This window comes from Achroia grisella, unplaced genomic scaffold (genome assembly GCF_030625045.1).
Source record: "Achroia grisella isolate CSIRO2021 unplaced genomic scaffold, CSIRO_AGI_Agris_v1 utg719, whole genome shotgun sequence".
Lineage (NCBI taxonomy): Eukaryota > Metazoa > Arthropoda > Insecta > Lepidoptera > Pyralidae > Achroia > Achroia grisella.
Genome location: NW_026713002.1, coordinates 1,152,245 through 1,174,271, shown reverse-complemented (window position 1 = coordinate 1,174,271; position 22,027 = coordinate 1,152,245). Strand labels below are relative to the sequence as shown.

Sequence of the window (22,027 nt, the reverse complement as noted above, 5' to 3'; positions counted from 1 at the left end):
AACTTTATTTTTCTAAAATAAAGGAAAATAAATAGAATAGAAATAGATAGAAAAATAAATAAAAGTACCCTAAGTTACTCTTAATTACATCAGCTACCTGCCAATAAAAGTCCCGTCAAAATCGGTCCCGCCATTTCAGAGCCGGAACAAACAGACAGACAGACAGACAAAAATTGAAAAATGTTGTTTTAGTGTATGTGTAAAGTGCTTATTAAGTTTATTTATTTCTATGTACCGTATTTCTATTCATATGCATGTAGTAAAAACGGTTATTTCAATATTACAAACAGATTCCAATTTTAATTATATGTACGGACGGAAGTAAGTCTTATGGAAAGTGTATAATATGAATGTGGATGGATGTAAAGGGAGGGGACGCCCTAAGAAAAGATGGATGGATTGTGTGAAAGATGATTTGAATAAAAGAAGAGTATGTTCAGATATGACGACCGATAGAGAGCAGTGGAAGAGAATGACATACTGCGCCGACCACAAATAATGGGATAAAGGCAAGGCAATGATGATGTACGGGCGGAAGTAAAATAATTTAAAAAAATCGTAAGTAAAGTGGTGTGTTAAACCCCTGAACCACTGAAGCTGTCTACTACCTGATTTGTTTTGATTTACGGATCATGAGTTATTGATATTTTCTCTTCTCCTAGATGTACAAGCTTCTTGTAATGACTGTATTACTATCGACGGCCTATACCTATGCAAGCCCAACTAATCTTACATCTGCCGAAATTGATGCAATCACATCAGGTATATTTGATGAACCAAAAGGAAGCGGATCTGGTACCAGCTCCACGCCATTTGTGAAAAGAACCCCGAGACCAACACCTCCAACGACTACAAAGGCCCCAGAAGGTAGACCCCAAACGATTAACATATCTTTATAACTATTTTGACGACCTCGGTGGTCTAGTGGTTTAGCACACCGCTTTACGTCCGATGGTCGCGGGTTCGATTCCTCGCACGGCACATACATTTGTATTCATGAGTATGATTGTTTGTGTCGGTCTGGGTGTTATATATTATACATAGTATTATATGTATGTATTTACGAAAAAAAAATATATCTATGTATTTGTATCAGTTGTCTAGTACCCATAACACAAGCTTTATTTAGCTTAATTTGGGTCTAGATGGCGCTGTGTGAATTGTCTTGAGATTATTATTATTATTATGCTTAGTGAAGTATCTAGGAGCATTCATCATCATCATCATCATCGCAGCCCGGAAGACGTCCACTGCTGGACATAGGCCTCCCCCAAAGATCTCCACGACGATCGGTCCGCGCTGCTCGCATCCAATGTCTTCCAGCGATCTTGACCAGATCGTGGGTCCACCTTGCTGGAGGCCTTCCGTTCCGTGGTCGCCACTCGAGGACTTTACTGCCCCAACGGCATTAAAGTCCCATCTAGGAGCATTATCAACTATTAAACTAAAACGCAAAATGATTTATCAACGCCAACAAGCGCCATCTAGTTCCAAGTTAAGCTAGTTAAAGCTTGTGTTATGGGTACTAGATAACTGATGCAAATACATAGATTTTTATTTTCGTAAATACATACCTATTATACATACAAAACACCGATACAAACAATCATATACATAAATACAAATGTTTGTGACGTTCGGGGAATCGAAGCCGCGGCCATCGGGAGTAAGGCCGTGCGCTAAACCACTAGAAGCCTTGCCTTCCATAACTAATAAAATAAGAATATTTTTATCATCGTATAATTTTAAGTAGTATAAATAGTTTTTCGATATAAACGTGTTGGCAATTAGCTGTAAGTTTACATTGTGTTAATAAAATAAATCTTAAATATAAAATTCTCGTGTCACAGTTTTCGTTCCCATACTACTCCGAAATGGCTTGACCGATTCTCATGAAATTCTGTGAGCGTATTGAGTAGGTCTGAGAATCGGCCAACATCTATTTTTCATCCCCCTAAATGTTAGGGGTAGTCCACCCCTAATTTTTTTTTATTAAGGCAAAACAACGTTTACCGGGACAGCTAGTATAATAAAAAAAATCTCTGCACAACCTGCGACTGACTGGTAGAAAATGCCGTAAGGCGTTAAATTCGCCACTCTTTTACATTGTCATTTTAGCACGGAAGTAATATAAATATAGGTATAAATAAATAAATATTATTACCCCAATCCCTACCGTCCAGTTCGGCTAGCTATTCCAGTTGAGAAGAACTGACAAAAGACTCAACCGGTGCATTTTTTAAATGTTATTTTGTTTTAATCTGTTCCAATATTTAAAAGGATATAATACGCAATTCAAAAAATCGCCGACTCTCAAATTTTTTTATAAATTAATTTAGTTTATTAATATATATAAGAGATTGCTTGTTGTTGTCAAATTGCCTGTTGTCTGTAAGAGATTGCTTTAAGCGATAAGGCCGCCTTTTGTTTGCATATCCTTCTTTTTTTTTATTTCCTTTTTGTAATTATTTGTTTATTTTATGCACAATGAAGAGTTTTATTATTATTATATAAATTAAAACCTAAATTTATTTTGGGGTATTTGCTTTCAGACATGTCAACCCCATTATTGCAAACTAATCGGAACAATTCATAAAAATAGTAAACATTAAAAAATAATTGCCAACTGCGAGGGATCTATTTATTAAGTTGCTTTTATGAGCGCACACAAACGCAGATAATATCCGTAGCATGTAGTATGCTCTGAATAGTACCCACATCAAATTTATTGATTTTAAAATCTTTAATAAATAGTTCCCTCTCTACTCTATTCCTATCACATTCCATCAAGAGGTGCTGGACATCTTCGACTTTTTGACACACAACACAATCTCTGGGTGAATTCTCCTTTTTCATTAAATATTTATTTATTTAAACTTTAATGCACAAATACAATATATAAGTGTACATATGGCGAACTTAACACCTAAGGGCGTTTTATACCAGTCAACCATAAGGCAAACAGAGAAGTTAGTAAGCGGCGCATTATGGTTTATAAACATTTACGTAATAACTTTAAAATAATACATATTATAAAATATCCGTACTTTCTTGATGGATAGTGACCGGATCGGATTCTAAATAATAATTTCAATTTTCATCCGTTCAATTTTGCATTTTTATAAATTAAAAAACTAAATTACGTACCATTTTTTACATATTTTTTTTTTATTTTAAAAATAATCCCGGTGCTTTATCCGGCCATCCGTTTCAATATGCCGCGCCCTACTCTATCCCATTGATAACCATAAAAACTTATTTTCCAATGCATTTAAAGGAAAAATCAACCAAAAATAAAGAACTTAAAAAATTTATTAACTTTACCGTCTATTTATATATTGGAGATTTAAAGGTAAAAATCATGCGCGAAATGTTTATAACAAAATATATAATAAAATCAGTAAAATTAATTTATTTAAAAAAAGGCTTAAACAACTTTTTAACAGTAAAAGAATTTTTAACAGACGTACTATAGGAGCTAACTGGACACTACAACAGATCTAAATTTTAAATTTTATTATTGGAATGAGTCATCTACGAAATTGCCATACTCTTTAAACAGAGTCCATGTGTATTGTTAATTTATCATATGTAAATTTATGTATACGCATGTGCAATTATAAATAAATAAATAAATCTGTCGTTCCATCAAATAAGATAATCTATTTCTAAATATTTTTTTAATTTTGACTTTGATTTTAAATTTGTAACCCACAACTTCGCCCGTGTGGAATTTAACTTCTAAAATGAAAATAGCTTAAGTTACTCCTTATAACATTAGCTTGTCATCTGCTAGTGATGGTCCCGTCAAAATAGGTGCAGCCGTTTCAGAGATTAGCAAGAACATATAGACGGATAGGTGCTTTTTTTTTTTAATTTACATACCATATATACTTACATATGCATTACATACATCAAATAATTAATGTATTGACAGAACACAAGGCGTGCACGATCCAAGGCAATCCGGGGACCTGCGAACATTACTACAAATGCAATTATCCCGCCGAAGTCTACGAGGCACAGATAGACATACAGTGAGTCGACTAAAACTCCTTTTTATAATAATATTTTTTTGTACTACTGTAATTTTTTTTTCGGACTACTCTAATGCTGTTGGTCGCAGCTGGCCTTTACAGCTTCACCGGACAATAGGCGGCGAGTACAGATGGTACTCCAAACCAAAGTAACTACTTATGGAGCGGTCTCTGACTCAGTCCGTCGTAATTTCGATCCCCGTTTGCATTGGACAGGGGATCAATCGGAAGGTGGCAAACAAGCATACGGCCCGTCTGATGGTAAACGGTTACCGTAGCCTATGGACGCCTGAAACACCAGGGGTGTCGTTGCCGACCCTTATGAAACCTTAGTATACCCTTCTTGAAAGTTCCATGCTGTAGTCTCTCGAGAAAACTTCACCAATAATAGCTGACCCAGCAAACGTTGTTTTGCCATAAAAGTTTTAGTACTAAAATCGCTATAAAAACAGGGGCTCATCGCAAAAGGGTGAAAATTTGAAGTTACATTAATTTTTCAATGATATATTTAAATTATAAAATAACTAAAAATTCATTTTGTTCAATAAAATTTTAAACAATAATCAGGGGTGGGCCACCCTTATCATTAAGGGGTATGAAAAATGTTGGCCAATTCTCAGACCTATCCGATGCATACAATTTTATTAGTTTTATATTACAAATGTGGCAATTAAGTATACGACCCATCTGATGGTGTTACATGTTTTATAATTACGGTATCCAGTTGTGACAGAAGGGGCAGAGGAGGCCCTCTTCCTCTGCCCCTTCTGTGACAGCTGGTCACAATCGCACCGGTCACAAACTAAGTTCAGCGTAAACTAGTTCGATCGAAGTTGATCTCGTTTTACTGTAAATGGAATTCACCAGCATTATATAGATCGCGTTTACCAAAACCAATTTTTTTTTTATTCGTTCAGTGTTGCACGTTCTTAAATTAATAATTGATGCAATTGGTAATTTAATTAAACAAATTTTAAGAAATATTTGAAATTCAAGGATTTTATTTGGATAAGTTATTTAGTTTTTAATTTAATGAGTACTGTTGACTACAAAATATATAAAAACAACCTTTACCTATAAACAATTTATTTTATTGAGGATATTTTTACACTACTGTTAATTATATTGTCAAACATTTCAGTGATGACTATTCGATAAGTGATAGCTGGTTTAAACTCTTTTAAGAAAAATCGGGCGTTCAGAATTTGTAAAAAAATTTTGCGAAAACTAAGGTCAGATTGTAAAAATAAAGCTTTAAGCTCGTTTAAACGTTTGAACTGAGTTTAGTTCGATCTAAACGCAATTAGTTTCTTTGGTGAAATTGGGTTGTAGTAGTTGTAATTTCAGGACTTGGACGAGGGTACTTGTGACATATTTGTAACATATAATATTCTTTTATAGTGTACCTGATGATGAGTGTGAGTCATACTTAGATGTTTGCTGCGAGCCCGCCAATTTGTTACCAGATCCCGTCACAGCGGCGCCTGTCAAAAAGGAACAGTAAACTTATATATTTATCACCTACTTAAGAAAATATAATAATCTATTCAACTTTAGTATATAAAGACCTAATATCATTTTTGTCTTAAATAATAAACTATTACAATTTCAACACTTAATATTTTTTACCACCTCCGATCGATCCACTAAATTTAATGTTATTTTTTTAATTTTTGTGGCTAAACAGAAGCAGATAATGAAAAAATGATAAGGACCTGTTTTGTGCAGAGTTTTATTCTCTACAACTTTTATTTAAAACATTTTTTCATATTTTATACCATTATCGAGTTATATTGAAAAAAAAGCGTTCTTCGATCCTTTTTTTAATTTTTCATTACTATCCCGTGAACTTGTATAAAGATGATGATTGTGGATAGAGCTGGACAGAACAGACCTGATATATCGACAATTGGAAACTGTGAAGTTGTATCAAGTTATGTATATCTCGGTTCCACAATCACTAATACAGGCGGATGTCAGGACGAGATAAGAAGGAGATGCGCTATCACGAGAACAGCCGTGACCAAGTTGCAGAAGATATGGAAAAACCGTAATATCACCAAGAACACTAAAATGCACTTAATGAAAACACTAGTTTTTCCAATTTTCCTTTATTGCAGAGACTTGGACAGTGAGGATGCAAGAACGCAGGAAAATTGATGCCCTCGAGATGTGGTGCTGGCGGCGATTTGCGTATACCTTGGACTGCTCGTCGAACCAATGTTTCCATCCTTAACGAACTCAATATCAGAGAGAGATTATCGTCGATATTTTTGGTCAAAAACGAACACTGTATGGAGCGGCTAATTATCCAAGTTCGGTTGAGGGCAGACGTTCTCGGGGTCGATCACCAACGAGATGGACTGACAGTATAAGAACGGCCACACAGCAGTCCATGGTAGAATGTTCTCGTGCAGCCAAAAACCGTACCAGGTGGAGACAAATTGTAAGGAGCTCTTTCGCCACAACGATACCATATCACAAAATATACCATCATGAAAGCCACGACCACTCTGCCAAGAGTGAACGACTGAAGAAGATCCCGTGAACTTAATGTGAACTTAAATGAAAATTTCTTTTTGAATATTATTACTCATTTATTTGGGGACTTAATTTTTATATTGCGCAAAAACTCATGTCAAATCATGTTTTATTTAAAATTTTAGTGGACTATTAATCAACTTTCTCAACCAATAGTATATAATATATAATCAATAGTAATCAGCTTTTTATATTTAGTCATTCTTTTTTTATTATACGCTTTCATATCTAAGGTCAATTACTTGTCAATATATCAGTTGTATTACGTCTATCTATTGTAATTTTATATCGATTTGTATAAAATACAATAAATTAATGTTCAGCTCTACTTCTCTAGACAAAGCAATATCATATAGAAATAGAAATAGAAATAATCTTTATTCAAATAAACTCATTACAAGCACTTTTGAATAGTCATATTTTGATTCTACCACTTCGGAAATGCCGATTCATCACAAGAAGAATGAGCAAGAAACTTGTGTGTTGCTCTTTTTAATAGATGTTTTTTATATAAATAATTACAGTATAACAAGTAAGAGGCATGCGATAATCAACATAGAAATCGCTACGCACTCATTATTTGTGTAATCAGATAATATTGTCAGTGCTATGGATTTAAAAAACATTATTATCGTTATTCTTCAATTTTATAGTAAGCTTTTTCGCAAAGGAATTGTTTTATTTGACATTTAAATCTTTTTTCTGGCAGATTTATAACAGACTCAGGTATTTTATTGTAAAACCTTACGCAATTGCCATAAAACGAATTACTAACTTTAGCCAAACGACATTTAGATAAAATCAGTTTGTTATTGTTACGTCAGTTTTTATTGGTGCAATCACTAACTCTTTTGAAACTGTCTATATTCTTCCTGGCATAGATGATATTTTCATAAATGTATTGAGAAGCAACGGTGAGGATATTGATTCCTTAAAACACTCTCGCAATGACTCCTATAAATTTCCTTTAGTAAACTCTGATAAACGTCGTTTGGTAATACTTTTAAAAATATCTAACCTAATCACACAGTTACCCCGGTTTTTCATTTCTTCAAGGCGGGGCACAAATAGAAAATTCCACCCCCTAAATAGCGGCTAACATTTTTAATATATACCTACATATTAACATACAATTTGTTCAATTAGTATTGTTGTTAATTATTGTGGCATTTTCAAATACATTGAACATAAACAATTTTCTTGACGTCCCAGTGGTCAAGTTGTCAGAGACGCGTTAATGATGAGTTTATTCATCTGCCAAATTCGGATTAATCGAACCAGAATTGCCACCCGGGCACCGGTCCTAGTCTAGGGGTAATTAGGTGCCCGGGGCTGCTCATATTGTACATAATAATATTGTATTACTGTTTGTTAGTCCTAATAAAATAATAAATAAAACCTTCTCTATAATTGCTTCCTATTGGATCAACTTTGGTATGCAACTGAAATGTATTTACAAAAGAAAATGTAAGTGTTTATATCAGTTATCTAGTACCCATAACACAAGCTTTAACTAGCTTAACTTGGGTCTAGATGTGCTGTGTGAATTGTTCTGAGATTATTATTACATTATTCACACAAAATCCTAAATATGTAATGCTGAGCAACATTTATTTAAAAGAGCAACATGCAATGAAATTTTTTGCTCGTTCTTGTGATGAGATTGCTCTCCAAATGAGCGGTAGAATAAATAAATTTTATATTACTATTCAGAAGTACTTGAATTAAACATTTAAATTTGCACGCCTACTCATGGGCAGAATAATAAAAAACTGTTAAACTTACCAAGGGTGGGAACCCTCGTGTACCTTTATTCAGCGAGATTAAGTTATTCGTTGTTAGCTTTTTATCTATGTATATTATATATATATTTACAAAAAAAACTATGTCAGAACCTAGTACCCGCAATACAAGCTCTGCTTATCGTGGGACTAGCAGGCTCTGTGTTAATTGTCCAGGGTTATTTATTTATTGAAGTTTATTTGAATAAAGATTATTTCTTCTCTTTCGTGTTTAATATACATTTTTTATATTAAAAAATAAAGTGTTCCTTATATTATTTCCCTTTTATTATAACACATATGTGTTAGAATAAAAGAATACTATTATGTAGAATACAGGAGAAATATTATATTTTATATATATATATATATATATATATATATATATATATTTATGTATGTATATAACTCAAAGGTGACTGACATAGTTTGTATCTATCAAAAAAAAATATCTATGTATTTGTATCGCACAGCCCAAACCTCTGGACGGATCGGGATGAATATTTGGCATGCAGACAGATGTTATGACGTAGACATCCGCTAAGAAAGGATTTTGATTAATTATACCCCCAAGGGGATAAAATAGGGGATGAAAGTTTGTATGAAACTTTGTCAATTTTAAACCGATCGGGCTAAGACTTTGCATGCATAAAGCTAGTATTGTATATATATTAATAACCGGGTCTTAACACGAATAATTGCCATAAAAAGATTCGTATTAAGACCCGGTTAATAATATGAATAATATTTCTTCTTTATTCTACTTTATATAGCTATTTGAATAGTACTCTCTTATTCTAACTCAAATAGGGAACGCCTTATTTTTTAAAAAGGTTAACAGGCAATTTTCTTGCCTGCATGCCTCTTGATCTGTTCACTCTTTAAACCGAATCGTATATACAACGCAAATTATTTGGCAGCAGAAATAAGTATAATGATCTACCTCGCTAATAATGTCCCATTCGATCAATGCCCCGTCCAATTCAAACGGGGATCGGTGGGACCCCTAGCGGTGCCCACACACTAAAGTCGTATCCGTCAGGCTGGAGTTGGTCTCCAGCCGATCCATAAGTCTTTCCTTTGGTTTGGAGTGCATCTGCACTCGCTCCTATCGTTCGGTGAAGCTGTAAAGGCCAGCTGCGGGCCAGTATACGAATAGTTAAAAAAAAACAAAGTGCGCATTTTTTAAACACTTGCAAAGTAGTAAGAGAACTGGTTATATCTAAAGACGCGCTGGGAATAATTATGAACTGGATTCTTGAGGTAAATAAACAAGTCAGGCACTAATTTGCATAATACGGTGCTAATATATGACTTTAAATTCATTTTCCTCAAAGATATTGTATCAAATAAATCGATTTGCATAAACATATCGCAGATTAAATGCCAAAGGGCCACAACGCATAAAAAAACAAACTTATTTTTTTTTCCAAAAATAAGTTCTAAAAGTAAACAGGTAGATAAATCGGTATAATTTTTATATTAAAAAAAGACACCCATAATTCTAGAGCAAATATTCGTAAAAAAAGTAAAAATATCACAATGAACATTTTGATGAGCTCTCCTGTAATATTTACCGTTCGCGTAATATTATGTAATATATTGATTTGTATAAAATACAATGAATTATAGTTCAGCACTACTTCTCTATACAAAGTAATATTATATAACTTTCCTTTAGTAAACTCTGACATCTAAGTAAACGTCGTTTGGTAATACGTTTAAAAATATCTAACCTAATCAGTAATCACACAGTTACCCCGGATCCTCATTTCTTCTTCGTCATGTGGCTCTTTGGCATTTAATCAGCGATATATACGACTTTATTAAAATTCCTGGACAATTAACACAACGCCTCCAGTCCCAAGATAAGATGAGAATACCGAGGTACAACATCCAAACAATAAAAATAATAATACAACAAAAATTCTTCCTTTTTTAAAAATGTCAAAACGCGTAAAGTTTGTAAGTATGAATGTTTGTTACTCTTTCGCTCAAAAACTACTGAACGGATTTTGATGAAACTTTACAATAATATAGCTTATGCATCAGAATAATATATAGGCACTATAAATTTCACTCGGATGAAACCGGGGGCGCAGCTAGTTAATAATAATAATACCCAGGGACAATTCATACTACTTAACTCAGTACTAAGGTAAGCAGAGATTGCGTTATGGGTAAAAATGATATACATAGAAAACATCCAAACCGATACTGTTTGTACCGTGCGATGAATCGAACCCGCGACCGTTGGAAGTAAAGTGCAGTGCTACACTGGTAAACCACAGAGGCCGTCGAAATATGATTAAAGAAATCCTGATCTGTAGGTTTAGTAGGCAGACTTACATCTAAAAGGTAGGGAATTCAAATCTGGTTATTCAGCCGTTTAGTCGTAAACTATCAAACTAAAACATACAGATAGACATATTTTTACATTTCTTATATAGTATACTATAAAATAGATAAGTGAAAGTATGAAGTAAACGTTGTTTTGCCATATAAATTAATAACGGCATAAATAGGGGTTGGTGATAGAAGGGTGAAAATATAGGGTTGTATGTATAATGACATATATTAAAAAAATAAATATTAAAAATTTGGTCGAAAAATTTAAAAAATTTTTTTTAGGGTGAGACACCCTTAACACTTAGTGGTATAACAATTAGTTATAAACCTATTCTCAGACCAACGGAATATATATAAAATTTCATCAAAATCGGTCAAGCCGTTACGGAGAATTATAAACACAAAATCTGTGACACGAGAATTTTCTATGTGTACTAGCTACCCACCCCGGCTTCGCACGGGCGTGCATGTATTATATATATAAACCTTCCTCTTGAATCACTCTATCTACTAAAAAAAACTGCTTGAAAATCCGCTCTGTAATTTTAAAGATTTAAGCATAGGGACGGACAGACAGCGACAGTGACTTTGTTTTATTACTATGTAGTGATTAGATATGAAATTACCAATAATCCACAATCTATGATTGTAATGTTTTTTTTTTTTCTACAGGAACTGGAAACAAAGTGCGGCATGTACAACAAAGACGGTGTCGGATTCCGAATAACTTTGAATAGTAACCAGGAAGAAGCGCAGTTTGGCGAGTTTCCTTGGATGGTGGCTATAATCAAGTCTGTAAAAAATATTACATTTGAATTTAGAATATCACATTAGAATAGCATATTCTAAATTTAAATATACATAGTATCAGTAATATTATGTAATATCTTATCTGTGGCAATACCATAGTATTTTTTGGTTATTTTTTTCCCATCTCAGGGTAAGACAAAAGAACTCAGCCCATACAGCTATTGTCTTCATAATTAGTAATACCATATTTATACTATGCATATTTAAATTTAGAATACCACAAACACGGAACAGATAAGCATATAAGTCCACTCATTTACTTATTGTGGTAATAAGCATACAACTTAACTTAGATCTATGTATCCTGTGATATTGAAATATCAATTAAAAAAATAATAAAACAATGTTATATTCTAACTTACGCCTACATAAGAGGTTTCATCAAAATCCGTTCAGTAGTTTTCATCAAAATCCGCGTTCAGTGAAAGAGTAACAAACATGCACCCCTACTCACAATCTTTCGCATTTATAATATTAGTAAGATATAGGGCTACACTCAAAAATTACTATATCATCAGGATAGAGCCAGTAGACGAGAAGATTCCAGAAGGTCAAAAGAAAGAGACATACATAGAAGCTGGCTCTCTCATTCATCCTCAAGTTGTACTGACTGGGGCAAACTTCGTCGCGACTGATCAGAAACTGATCGTCAGGGCTGGTGAATGGGATACGCAGACCACTAAAGAAATATACCCTCACCAGGATCGGGACGTGGAGAAGGTGGAAATTCATAAAGATTATAACAAAAGTATGTCATTATTTGTTATTTTTTATTGCATGTTTATTTAAATAGACATTTTCATAATTCATTCATTCATTCATTCACAATTCATTTATTCTGGGTGTTTTCTATGTATGTTTATTTACAAAAAAAATTCAAATAGACATTTTCATAATTCATTCATTCATTCATTCACAATTCATTTATTCTGGGTGTTTTCTATGTATAATAAGTACGTATTTAATAATGTACGGCGGCTAAATGTACAAAACTACGCAACGGATTTTGAAGCGGTTTTTATAATAGGTAGCAAAAGGAAGGTATATATATAATACAATAGCAATGCAATGCAAATGAATGCAAAGTCTCAGCCACCGATCGGGCTGAGGCCAAAACTGACAAAGTTTCATATAAACTTTCATCCCCTATTTTATCCCTTTGGGGGTAGAATGAATCACAATCCTTTCTTAGCGGATGTCTACGTCATAACATCTACCTGCATGCCAAATTTCAGCCCGATCCGTCCAGTGGTTTGGGCTGTGCGTTGATAGATCACTGTCAGTCAGTCACCTTTGACTTATATACATATATTTAGATATGCTATTCGGATGTAAAAACTTTCATCCATTTTATTATCTACTAACTTTCATCCCCCTTAAGGGTAATTTTTTTAAAAACTTTGAACGTCATATTTATTCATATTTAATCAACAGTCCCAAAAATAAGATTCAAGCTTTTAGCTTCAAAAACGATTCTATCAAACCATCTTTCATCCCCACTTTCAACCTCTTACAACCCTTTTTTCGCATTCAAAAGTAGCCTATGTCCTTTCTCAGGGCCTAGACTATCTGTGTACCTAATTTCCGTTCGGTTCAGTAGTTTTGACGTGAAAGCGAGACAGACAGACCGAGTTACTTTCTCATTTATAATATTAATAAGAAATAATACCCGTGCTAAGTCGAGGCGAGTAGCAGTAGTATAGTAAGTTATAATTCATAGCGTCAGCGTTATGAATTATAACTTACTATACTACTTACGAGTTTTTTTCTACAAAAGCATTACTATCACTTACAAACTCTTCTATTTTATAATAAGCATTTTTACAGAGAAAGCATTTTATATGACATTTGAATTAATTAATTATTTCAGGCTGCTTTAGAACAGACGCTGGAAGTTTGCTAATCAATTTTGTATTTTTATTTTATACATTTTACGGCTCTAGCCCGAGCCCTTTTGATCCAAGTTAATATAAAACAAACGTCATTTACATTTTTTAAAATTTGTAGAGTCTCTATTCTACAACATCGCCGTGCTATTTCTGTCAGCACCAATGGAGTTAGTCCCAAATGTCGGTGTAGCATGTCTGCCACCAAGCAACCTTCGTGCTGAAGCCGGCACCAGGTGCTTGTCTGCAGGGTGGGGCAAGGACAAGTATGGGAAGGAGGGGACCTACCAGGTCATATTAAAGAAAGTCAGTATTACTTTATGAACTGTTTTTTTTTATTTATTTATTTCAGTCTACTAGTCCCGTATTTATTTTTATAGATGACTAGCTGTTCCCGCGACTTCGTCCGCGTGGAATTTTACTTTACTTCTCTAAAATAAAAGTAGCCTAAGTTACTCCTTATTACAAAAGCTACCTGCCAAAAAAAATCCCGTCAAAATCGGTCGGCTACTTTTATTTTAGAAAAATAAAGTTAAAATCCACGCGGGTACAGTTAGTAAATAATAAAATAAAATAATCAAGCAATCGACGACCTCGGCGATCTAGCGGTTTAGCACACTGCTTTACTTCCGATCATCGCGGGTTCGATTCCTCGCACGGTACATTGTAAAATTGTATTCATGAGAATGATTTTTTAAGTGGGTCCCCTTGGGGGTAGAATTAATGAAAATCCTTTCTCAGCGGATGCCTACGTCATAACATCTACCTGCATGCCAAATTTCAGCCCGATCCGTCCAGTGGTTTAGGCTGTGCGTTGATAGATCACTATGTCAGTCACCTTTGAGTTATATATATTTAGATATGTAACACCAAATATAAAAAACAACAATTACAATGTAGAGGTAACAATTGGCGGCCATATCGTTAAATAGCAATTTCTTCCAGGTAATGCATGATAATTATAATTATCAATAGAAACAATCAGGGCATTCTAATGGACCTCTAATAAGCTATATACCATGCCACTTTCTGGATAAGTAATTACATCCTTACATTCCCAGGTTCAAGTCCCAGTAGTTGACCATGACACGTGCCAGACACAGCTACGTAAGACCAGACTGGGTCGTAGGTTCATTCTTCATTCCTCATTCATGTGCGCCGGCGGTGAAGAACGTAGCACCTGCTCCCAAGACGCAGGAGCGCCTTTAGTTTGTCCAATACAGGTATTTTTCTTATGGTATATCATATCGCTTTACTATCCGATGGTCGCGGGTTCGATTCCTCGCACGATACAAACATTAGTATTCGTGAGTGCGATTGTTTGTAGATCTCAGAATAGTCCAAAATCCTATACAAGATAATTCAAGTTTGATCTTGCTCTAGGAGCTCTTGACAATAATAATGAAACTGATTATAATATCTATAATATTTACAATATATATATGTACTTATATCAGTTGTCCAGCATTCACAACACAAGCTTTACTTAGCTTGGGACTAGATGGCGCTGTGTGAATTGTCCTGAGATATTATTATTATACCTCACAGCTTTCTTATTATTATTAACACCTTAGGCGCCATGTGTATCTTTTTGTCACACAGTGTCTGGAACACTGTGTATTTTAAAGTATACCATACACATCTTTCTACTTAGTAAACGCGCACCCCTCCGATCGATCCCCCGTCCAATTCAAACGGGGATCGAAATTACGACGGCCTGAGCCGAGGTTCGAACCCCTAGCGGTGCCCTCAGACTAAAGTCGTATCCGTCAGGCAGGAGTTGGCCTTCAGCCACTACATAAGTCCTTCCGCGGGTTTGGAGTGCCATCTGTACTCGCCCCCTAACGTCCGGTGAAGCTGTAAAGGCCAGCTGCGGCCAACAGCATTAGAGTAGACCGAAAAAAATAAAAAAAAGTAAACGCGCTGTGTATCCTTTAGGAACACGTTCTCTATACATCTATTACACAAATAAAAGTCCTGGCCTATTGCATTTTTCCGATGTAAATCGTCTGGGAATTGGTGATTTCTACAAAAATTTGTGTTTTTTTTAAACGGTCACTTATGGTCAGGCGCTGAGGTTGTTAAAAACCAGAAAAATTACAAATTGTGTAGCATATCAATCATTAAAATATATTTTCAGCACGAAGAAGGTCGTTACATGCAGTTTGGCATCATGGCGTGGTCCATTACCTGTTCGTCAGACATTGCCCCTAGTGCCTACGTGGACGTCGCGAATCTCCGTGACTGGATTGACGACAAGGTCGTCGGTCGTGGGTTCGATCCCAGCGTTTACACCTATTGATACAGAAAAATTAGGTTATAATTTATTACTAAGAAACTCCTTTTTTTCTACAATAAGTACATGTATGTTTTGTTATATCTAAGTGTTCGTATCACATTCTGTAATAAAACTTTTATAAAACTGTTTTTCTTGTATGACGGCCACGGTGGTTTAGCGGTTTAGCACCGCTTTACTTCTGATGATCGCCGGTTCGATTCCTCGCACGGTGCAAACATTTGTATTCATGAGTATGATGTGTTTTCAATGTATGTTAATTACAGTTAATGTATGTTAATAATGTATGTATTTACAAAAAATCCCATAACACAAGTTCTGCTTGCCGTGGGACTAGATGGCGCTGTGTTAGTTGTCCCGGGTTATTTATTTCTATAAAAAATATATTATATAAAAACAGTATAATTAATTTCCATTAGTGTGACTCGAGTCAACAGATAATGCATACAGATAATAAATATAAAAGCTACAGATAAATCTGTAGTAATATTTATCTGTAACTTTATGCTGTCACATGAAACCACCGCTATTTCTTTTATACATGCATTTATTTTTTCTGTAAAAATAAATGCATGTATAAATGTCTCATGTATGTTATGTGTTTGTAACTGGTGAATAAAGGAATTATCTATCTATGTAATAATAAAATTTTAGTAAAAATTTAAACATCTTACCTGTTTTTTTTTATTTTCAATCTTGCATCAATCAATATTCAATTGCAATGATATCAATCACAACAATGATAGAACGGTATTCAATAGAGCTATTACTAAGGTGTTTCAGTACTCGATATTGCAGTTTTTTTTTGTTTTTCCTTGTCTTGCCAAATTGTCTTTTATCAGATTAATATTGTACATCCAGTTGTGTGGTCCTTCTTATAAACACACTACACTAGCTGTAGCAAGACTTCGTCTGCGTGAAATAGTGACCGTCACCAAATAAAGAAAAATATTTAGTAAAAAAATCCAACACGCAAAAGCAAAAAAAAAAGTTTCATCGTTCAAAAAAGACGAATTTCTATACAAACTTTCATCTACTATTTTATTTTACACACTTAAAGGTAAAATTTTTACTAACTTTAATTGTTATATGTTTATATTTAATCAACAGTCAAAAATAAGTTTCAAGCTCGTAGCTTAAAAAATTAGAAAACTTTCATACAACCTTTCATCTCCTTCAAGCCATTTTTGGCATTAAGAAATAACCTATGTCCTTTATCAGGGTCTAGACTAGCTGTGTACCAAACTTCATTCAAATCACTTCCGTACTTTTGGCGTAAAAGCCCGACAGACAGGAGTACCAAGTTTCATTCAAATCGGTTTAGTAGTTTTGGTGTGAAAGCGCGGCACACAGACAGAGTTACTTTCGAATATATAATATTAGTAAGGATGTGTTGTGTTAAATCGTAGCCAGATGTTACCTTTTCAGTTGGAATACGTAATCCCTGGAGTCCAAGATAGTTCTGGCTAAACGGTTGTTATACTGTTGAAGTGTTTGCTTGTAAGCCTTACAGAATGTTTTATTTTCTCGTGTACAGTTAGGATTTCCATATAAATGCTGCTGTCCCGGCAAATGTTGTTTTGCTATATAAATTAAAGTAGTCATTTAAAAAGTGTGCATGTATGGTGAAAGATGAGTGTCAATTGAGGGTTGTATGTATTTTTAATGCAACATTATAGAAGATAAAAAAAAATTGAGCCCAAAATAAAAATAAAACTTGGGGTGGACAAACCTTATCTCTTAGGGATATGAAAAATAGTAACCGATTCTCAGACCTACTCGATATGCCTATTTAATTAATTTCATAAAAATCGGTCAAGCCATTTTGGAGGAGTATGACTAATATTGTGACACGAGAATTATATATATATATATATATATAATAAAATACATATAAGATGTACCTCCTTATTCGTCCGGAATGCTTTGGGGAAGTTTAAAGAATATACTGGTTTAGAAAAGCTAGAAAATCATATATCTTGATCGTCAAATTAGTTGTGAAAAAGTTATACGCTTTCTTCAGATTTGAACTTTATACAGTTGTCAATGTAAACATTATTTTTAGTTAATTGATATGCTTGATCGATGGAAAAACGAGTTATTTTGTATAAATAATTTATTTTGTTAATATAATATTATGAACGTACAATATAGTTTTTTGACAATACATATTTTTCATATAAAAGCGGCGATCGAGTGAGTAGTGATGTGCCAGTGTCACCAACATTAATGAAGAAAAAATAAGTAATAATCATTTGATAATAGTGACAGTAATGAGAAATCAGACAGACAGATTCACTTCCCTACATTTATTAGTAAAAACTCTATGCATAGTAATGCACACAGAATTAATAAAACATAGTCCCTAAGTTTTTAGTCCACTATAATTGTATTTTTGTAATTTGACCCCAAATATAGCAATGATCTTATTATGAAATTCAAATTCTATATATAGATTAAACTAAGAATAAGTAAATAAGTGTAATGTATATAACATGTAAAGTATTATTATCAGATTGATCTTTTCCTTATTTAATAATAATTAACATATAAATAATTAATTATAAATTATGATATGTAATAAAAGTCAACACAATGTAAATTGTTATGAAGAAATAAAATGAATGAAACTAAAAGTACTGGCATGAAACGCAACTAGTACCCAGAGCCGTATAACATAATAAATAAAATTCTTGTTGTCAGCCATTTTGTTTAAATATAAGAAAATATTACTGAAGACAATGGCTGTATGGGCTGAGTCCTTTTGCCTTTCCCTGAAAAGGAAAAAACCGAACCAAAAAAAAGCCATTTTGTTTACTTACGTAGGTGTCAATGTCTAACATTAAATGAAAATATAAATAAAACTAAAAAAATGAATACCTATACCGAGCATGAACAACTACTGCACGCTCGTCAATCAAGTACCTAATCGTTTAGTGAGTAAATATGTTATAACACAAAGTTTAAATTGTAATTAAGTAAATATGTAAGTTGCCCCGGCTTCGCCCGGGTGAACATCTAAATATATACAACTCAAAGGTGACTGACATTGTGATCTATCAACGCACAGCCCAAACCACTGGACGGATCGGGCTGAAATTTGGCATGCAGGTAGATGTTATGACGTAGGCATCCGCTAAGAAAGGATTTTGATTAATTCTACCCCCAAGGGGATAAAATAGGGGATGAAAGTTTGTATGAAACTTTGTCAATTTTAAACCCATCGGGAGACTGCGTGCATAAAGCTACTATGACGTAGGCATCCCCTAAGAAAATATTTTGATAAATTCCACCCCTAAGGAGATAAATTAACGCGAGCGAAGCCGCGGGCAAAAGCTAGTAATATTATAAACGCGAAAGTTTGTGAGTATGGATGGATATTTCGTTACTCTTTCATGCAATAACTACTGAACGGATTTTGATGAAACTTTACAGTAATGTAACTTATACATAAGAACACATAGGCTATAGGTAAATTTCACTGCTAGTACTAGTACTATATATGGTGGACATAATCACGGCAAAATCATCAGAAAATTACTACGATAGTTTTTCAGAGAGACCGCGTGGAGGTCGATCTGACATGACACGTTCCTAGCAATGGGGCATATTACCTATTACCAAAAATCCCCCCAACCCCTACCTTTGGAGGGTGTGAATAAATATATGACAGGTGATAAACATCACACGATCTTTTGCAATGACGAACGCACCTGTGGGTCACGAGTAGGATGGCCAACTCACATGAATATTATTTCGGGATTTAATGGATAAAAATCGGGATGAGTAAGAAATCTAATTTATATTATAAACGCGAAAGTTTATGAGTATGATATTTAGGATGTTTGTTACTCTTTCACTCGAAAACTACTGAACAGATTTTGATGAAACTTTACAGTAATATAACTTACAGGCTATAAATTTCACGCGAGTGATACCGCGAGCTCAGCTAGTGTTATCGTAATAGTATCTTAAACAGTAAATTTTGTTCTGTTAGCACGCATAATGCAAAAGATCAACTGAAGTGTTTATGGTTTATTGACCTCGGTGTTATATGACGGCCTCGGTGGTTGAGCGATGTAGCACACCGCCTTATTACCGATGGTCGTGGGTTCGATTCCTCGCACGGAACAAATACTTGTTCTTTCATGAGTATGACTGTTTGTATCGGTTTACGTGTTTTCTATGTATAATATATATGTACTAGCTGTTCCCGCGACTCGACCGCGTGGAATTTAAGTTTATTTTTCTAAAATATAATATTTTTTCTTAAATAGAAGTACCTGTCGAAAAAATCGGTCCAGCCATTTCAGAGATTAGCCGGAACAAACAGACAGACAGATAGGTAAAAAATGTTATTTTGGTGTATGTACCGTATTTATATTCATATGTATGTAATAAAAAACGGTTATTTCAATATTACAAACAGTCACTCCATTTTCATAACACAAACTTTAGCTTAACTTGGTTCTAGATGGCGCTGCGTGAATTGTCCTTAGATTATTATTATTTCACAACATATAGTTGGTTATTTTATATTGATGACAAGGACGGGCTATTATTATTCTTTATATATATATATATATATATATATATATATATTATATTTGATGGGGTGTTAAACTTGTCATTGCGGGTGAATATCACCAAACAATGACCATCATAAAAGAAATGATTATTATGACAAAAATTTGCGGACGAATTATTATTATTAATCTTATTATTATTTAATAATAATAATAATAATTCGTATTTAATATAAAACAATAATAATTTATTGTTTTATTTTCAATATAAACACTAATAAACCAAGTAATTTATTTTTTTTTGAGGGTTGATAATGGATTTGCGCTAACGGTTTTCGCTCGGGGGGCACCAGTGGAGGATGATGAACATGAGGCCAGGTCGGTTAGCCCATCGTGACAAATTCACCAGGAATTTATCTCGATGGTTTCCAAAAGGTCCACATGGTACATTGCTACAATGTGTGTATATATGTGTATATATGTAGTTATTGTGAGCCTTTTATTATTATTATTATTATTATGTTGAAAATCGGGACGTCCCAATGCAGTCAGGATAATTGGTCGCCCTAGTTGCAACCGCAGCTAATATTTAGATAATTGTAAAGTGAAGCGATGGGGTGTGGGTGACCTATAATTGGTTTGGTGTTTTGTATGTTTGTTTGTACGTTTATGTTTGTATACGATAGAAATAGAAATAGAAATAATCTTTATTCAAATAAACTCATTACAAACACTTTTGAATAGTCATATTTTGATTCTACCACTCATTCGGAATGCAGGTACATCACAAGAAGAATGAGCAAGAAACTTGTGTGTTGCTCTTTTTAATAGATGTTTTTTTTTTATATAAATAATTACATTATAACAAGTAAGAGGCATGCGATAATCAACATAGAAGTCGCTACGCACTCATTATTAATGTAATCAGATAATATTGTCAGTGCTATAGATTTAAAGTTTTTCTATAAAAACATTATTATCGTTAACGAATTCTTCAATTTTATAGTAAGATTTTTTGCAAAGGAACTGTTTTATTTGACATTTAATTTTTTTCTGGCAGATTTATAACAGACTCTGGTATTTTATTGTAAAACCTTACGCAATTGCCATAAAACGAATTACTAACTTTAGCCAAACGACATTTAGGTAAAATCAGTTTGTTATTGTTACGTAAGCTTTTATTAGTGCAATCACTAACTCTTTTAAAACTGTCTATATTCTTCTGGCATAGATGATATTTTCATAAATGTATTGAGAAGCAACGGTGAGGATATTTGATTACTTAAAACACTCTCGCAATGACTCCCTGGAACCCATACCATAAATGCCGCGAAAATCACAAAAACATCATGTGACGCATTTACTTTCTTCACGCGGCAACAGCGTTGCTCAGTGACTACGTTAAGTTAGGTGTAGGTGTGGATTTTGAACCAGCGACCATTGTAGCAAGACTGCTATACCACTAGACTACTGAGACAGAACATTCAAACTTGTAATAAAAAGAACATTACAGATAAATTTTGGTGGCTCAAATCCGCGACCGTCGGAAACAAAACTGTACTAAATCACTAGACCACAGAGGTACAACATCCAAAGATATAATAAAAAGATCATTATACAAAATTCTTGTTTTTATTACAGTACAAAATAATAAAAAACATAGTCGTACAACTGTTAGGTTAGTAAGTGTAGGTGCTGAGTTCGAATCAGCGACAATCTGAAGCAAAAATATCGTAAAACACTAGCGCTAGACCAATGAGGCACAACATTCAATGATGTAATAAAAAGAACACTATACAAA

General features: G+C 33.9%; 1 protein-coding gene across 1 annotated transcript; it reads left to right on the top strand.

Annotated features, from left to right (window-relative positions):
* Positions 1–635: 635 nt before the first annotated feature.
* LOC131850266 (phenoloxidase-activating factor 2-like) lies at positions 636–15,738 on the top strand. Its single transcript, XM_059200458.1, has 8 exons — positions 636–867; positions 3,938–4,037; positions 5,439–5,536; positions 11,385–11,499; positions 12,037–12,266; positions 13,526–13,710; positions 14,466–14,627; positions 15,545–15,738. The coding sequence occupies exons 1-8, from the start codon at positions 663–665 to the stop codon at positions 15,704–15,706; spliced, it is 1,257 nt and encodes a 418-aa protein (XP_059056441.1). The 5' UTR covers positions 636–662; the 3' UTR covers positions 15,707–15,738.
* The last annotated feature ends 6,289 nt before the right edge of the window (positions 15,739–22,027 follow it).

What these genes read in the sequence shown, in the direction of transcription:
- LOC131850266 (XM_059200458.1), top strand. Translation starts at nt 663, where the DNA reads ATGTACAAGCTTCTTGTAATGACTGTATTACTATCGACGGCCTATACC. An exon ending in TGGATGGTGGCTATAATCAA is followed by an intron (nt 11,500 to 12,036) that starts GTCTGTAAAAAA and finishes CTATATCATCAG; the next exon opens with GATAGAGCCAGTAGACGAGA. An exon ending in ACCAGGTCATATTAAAGAAA is followed by an intron (nt 13,711 to 14,465) that starts GTCAGTATTACT and finishes TTACATTCCCAG; the next exon opens with GTTCAAGTCCCAGTAGTTGA.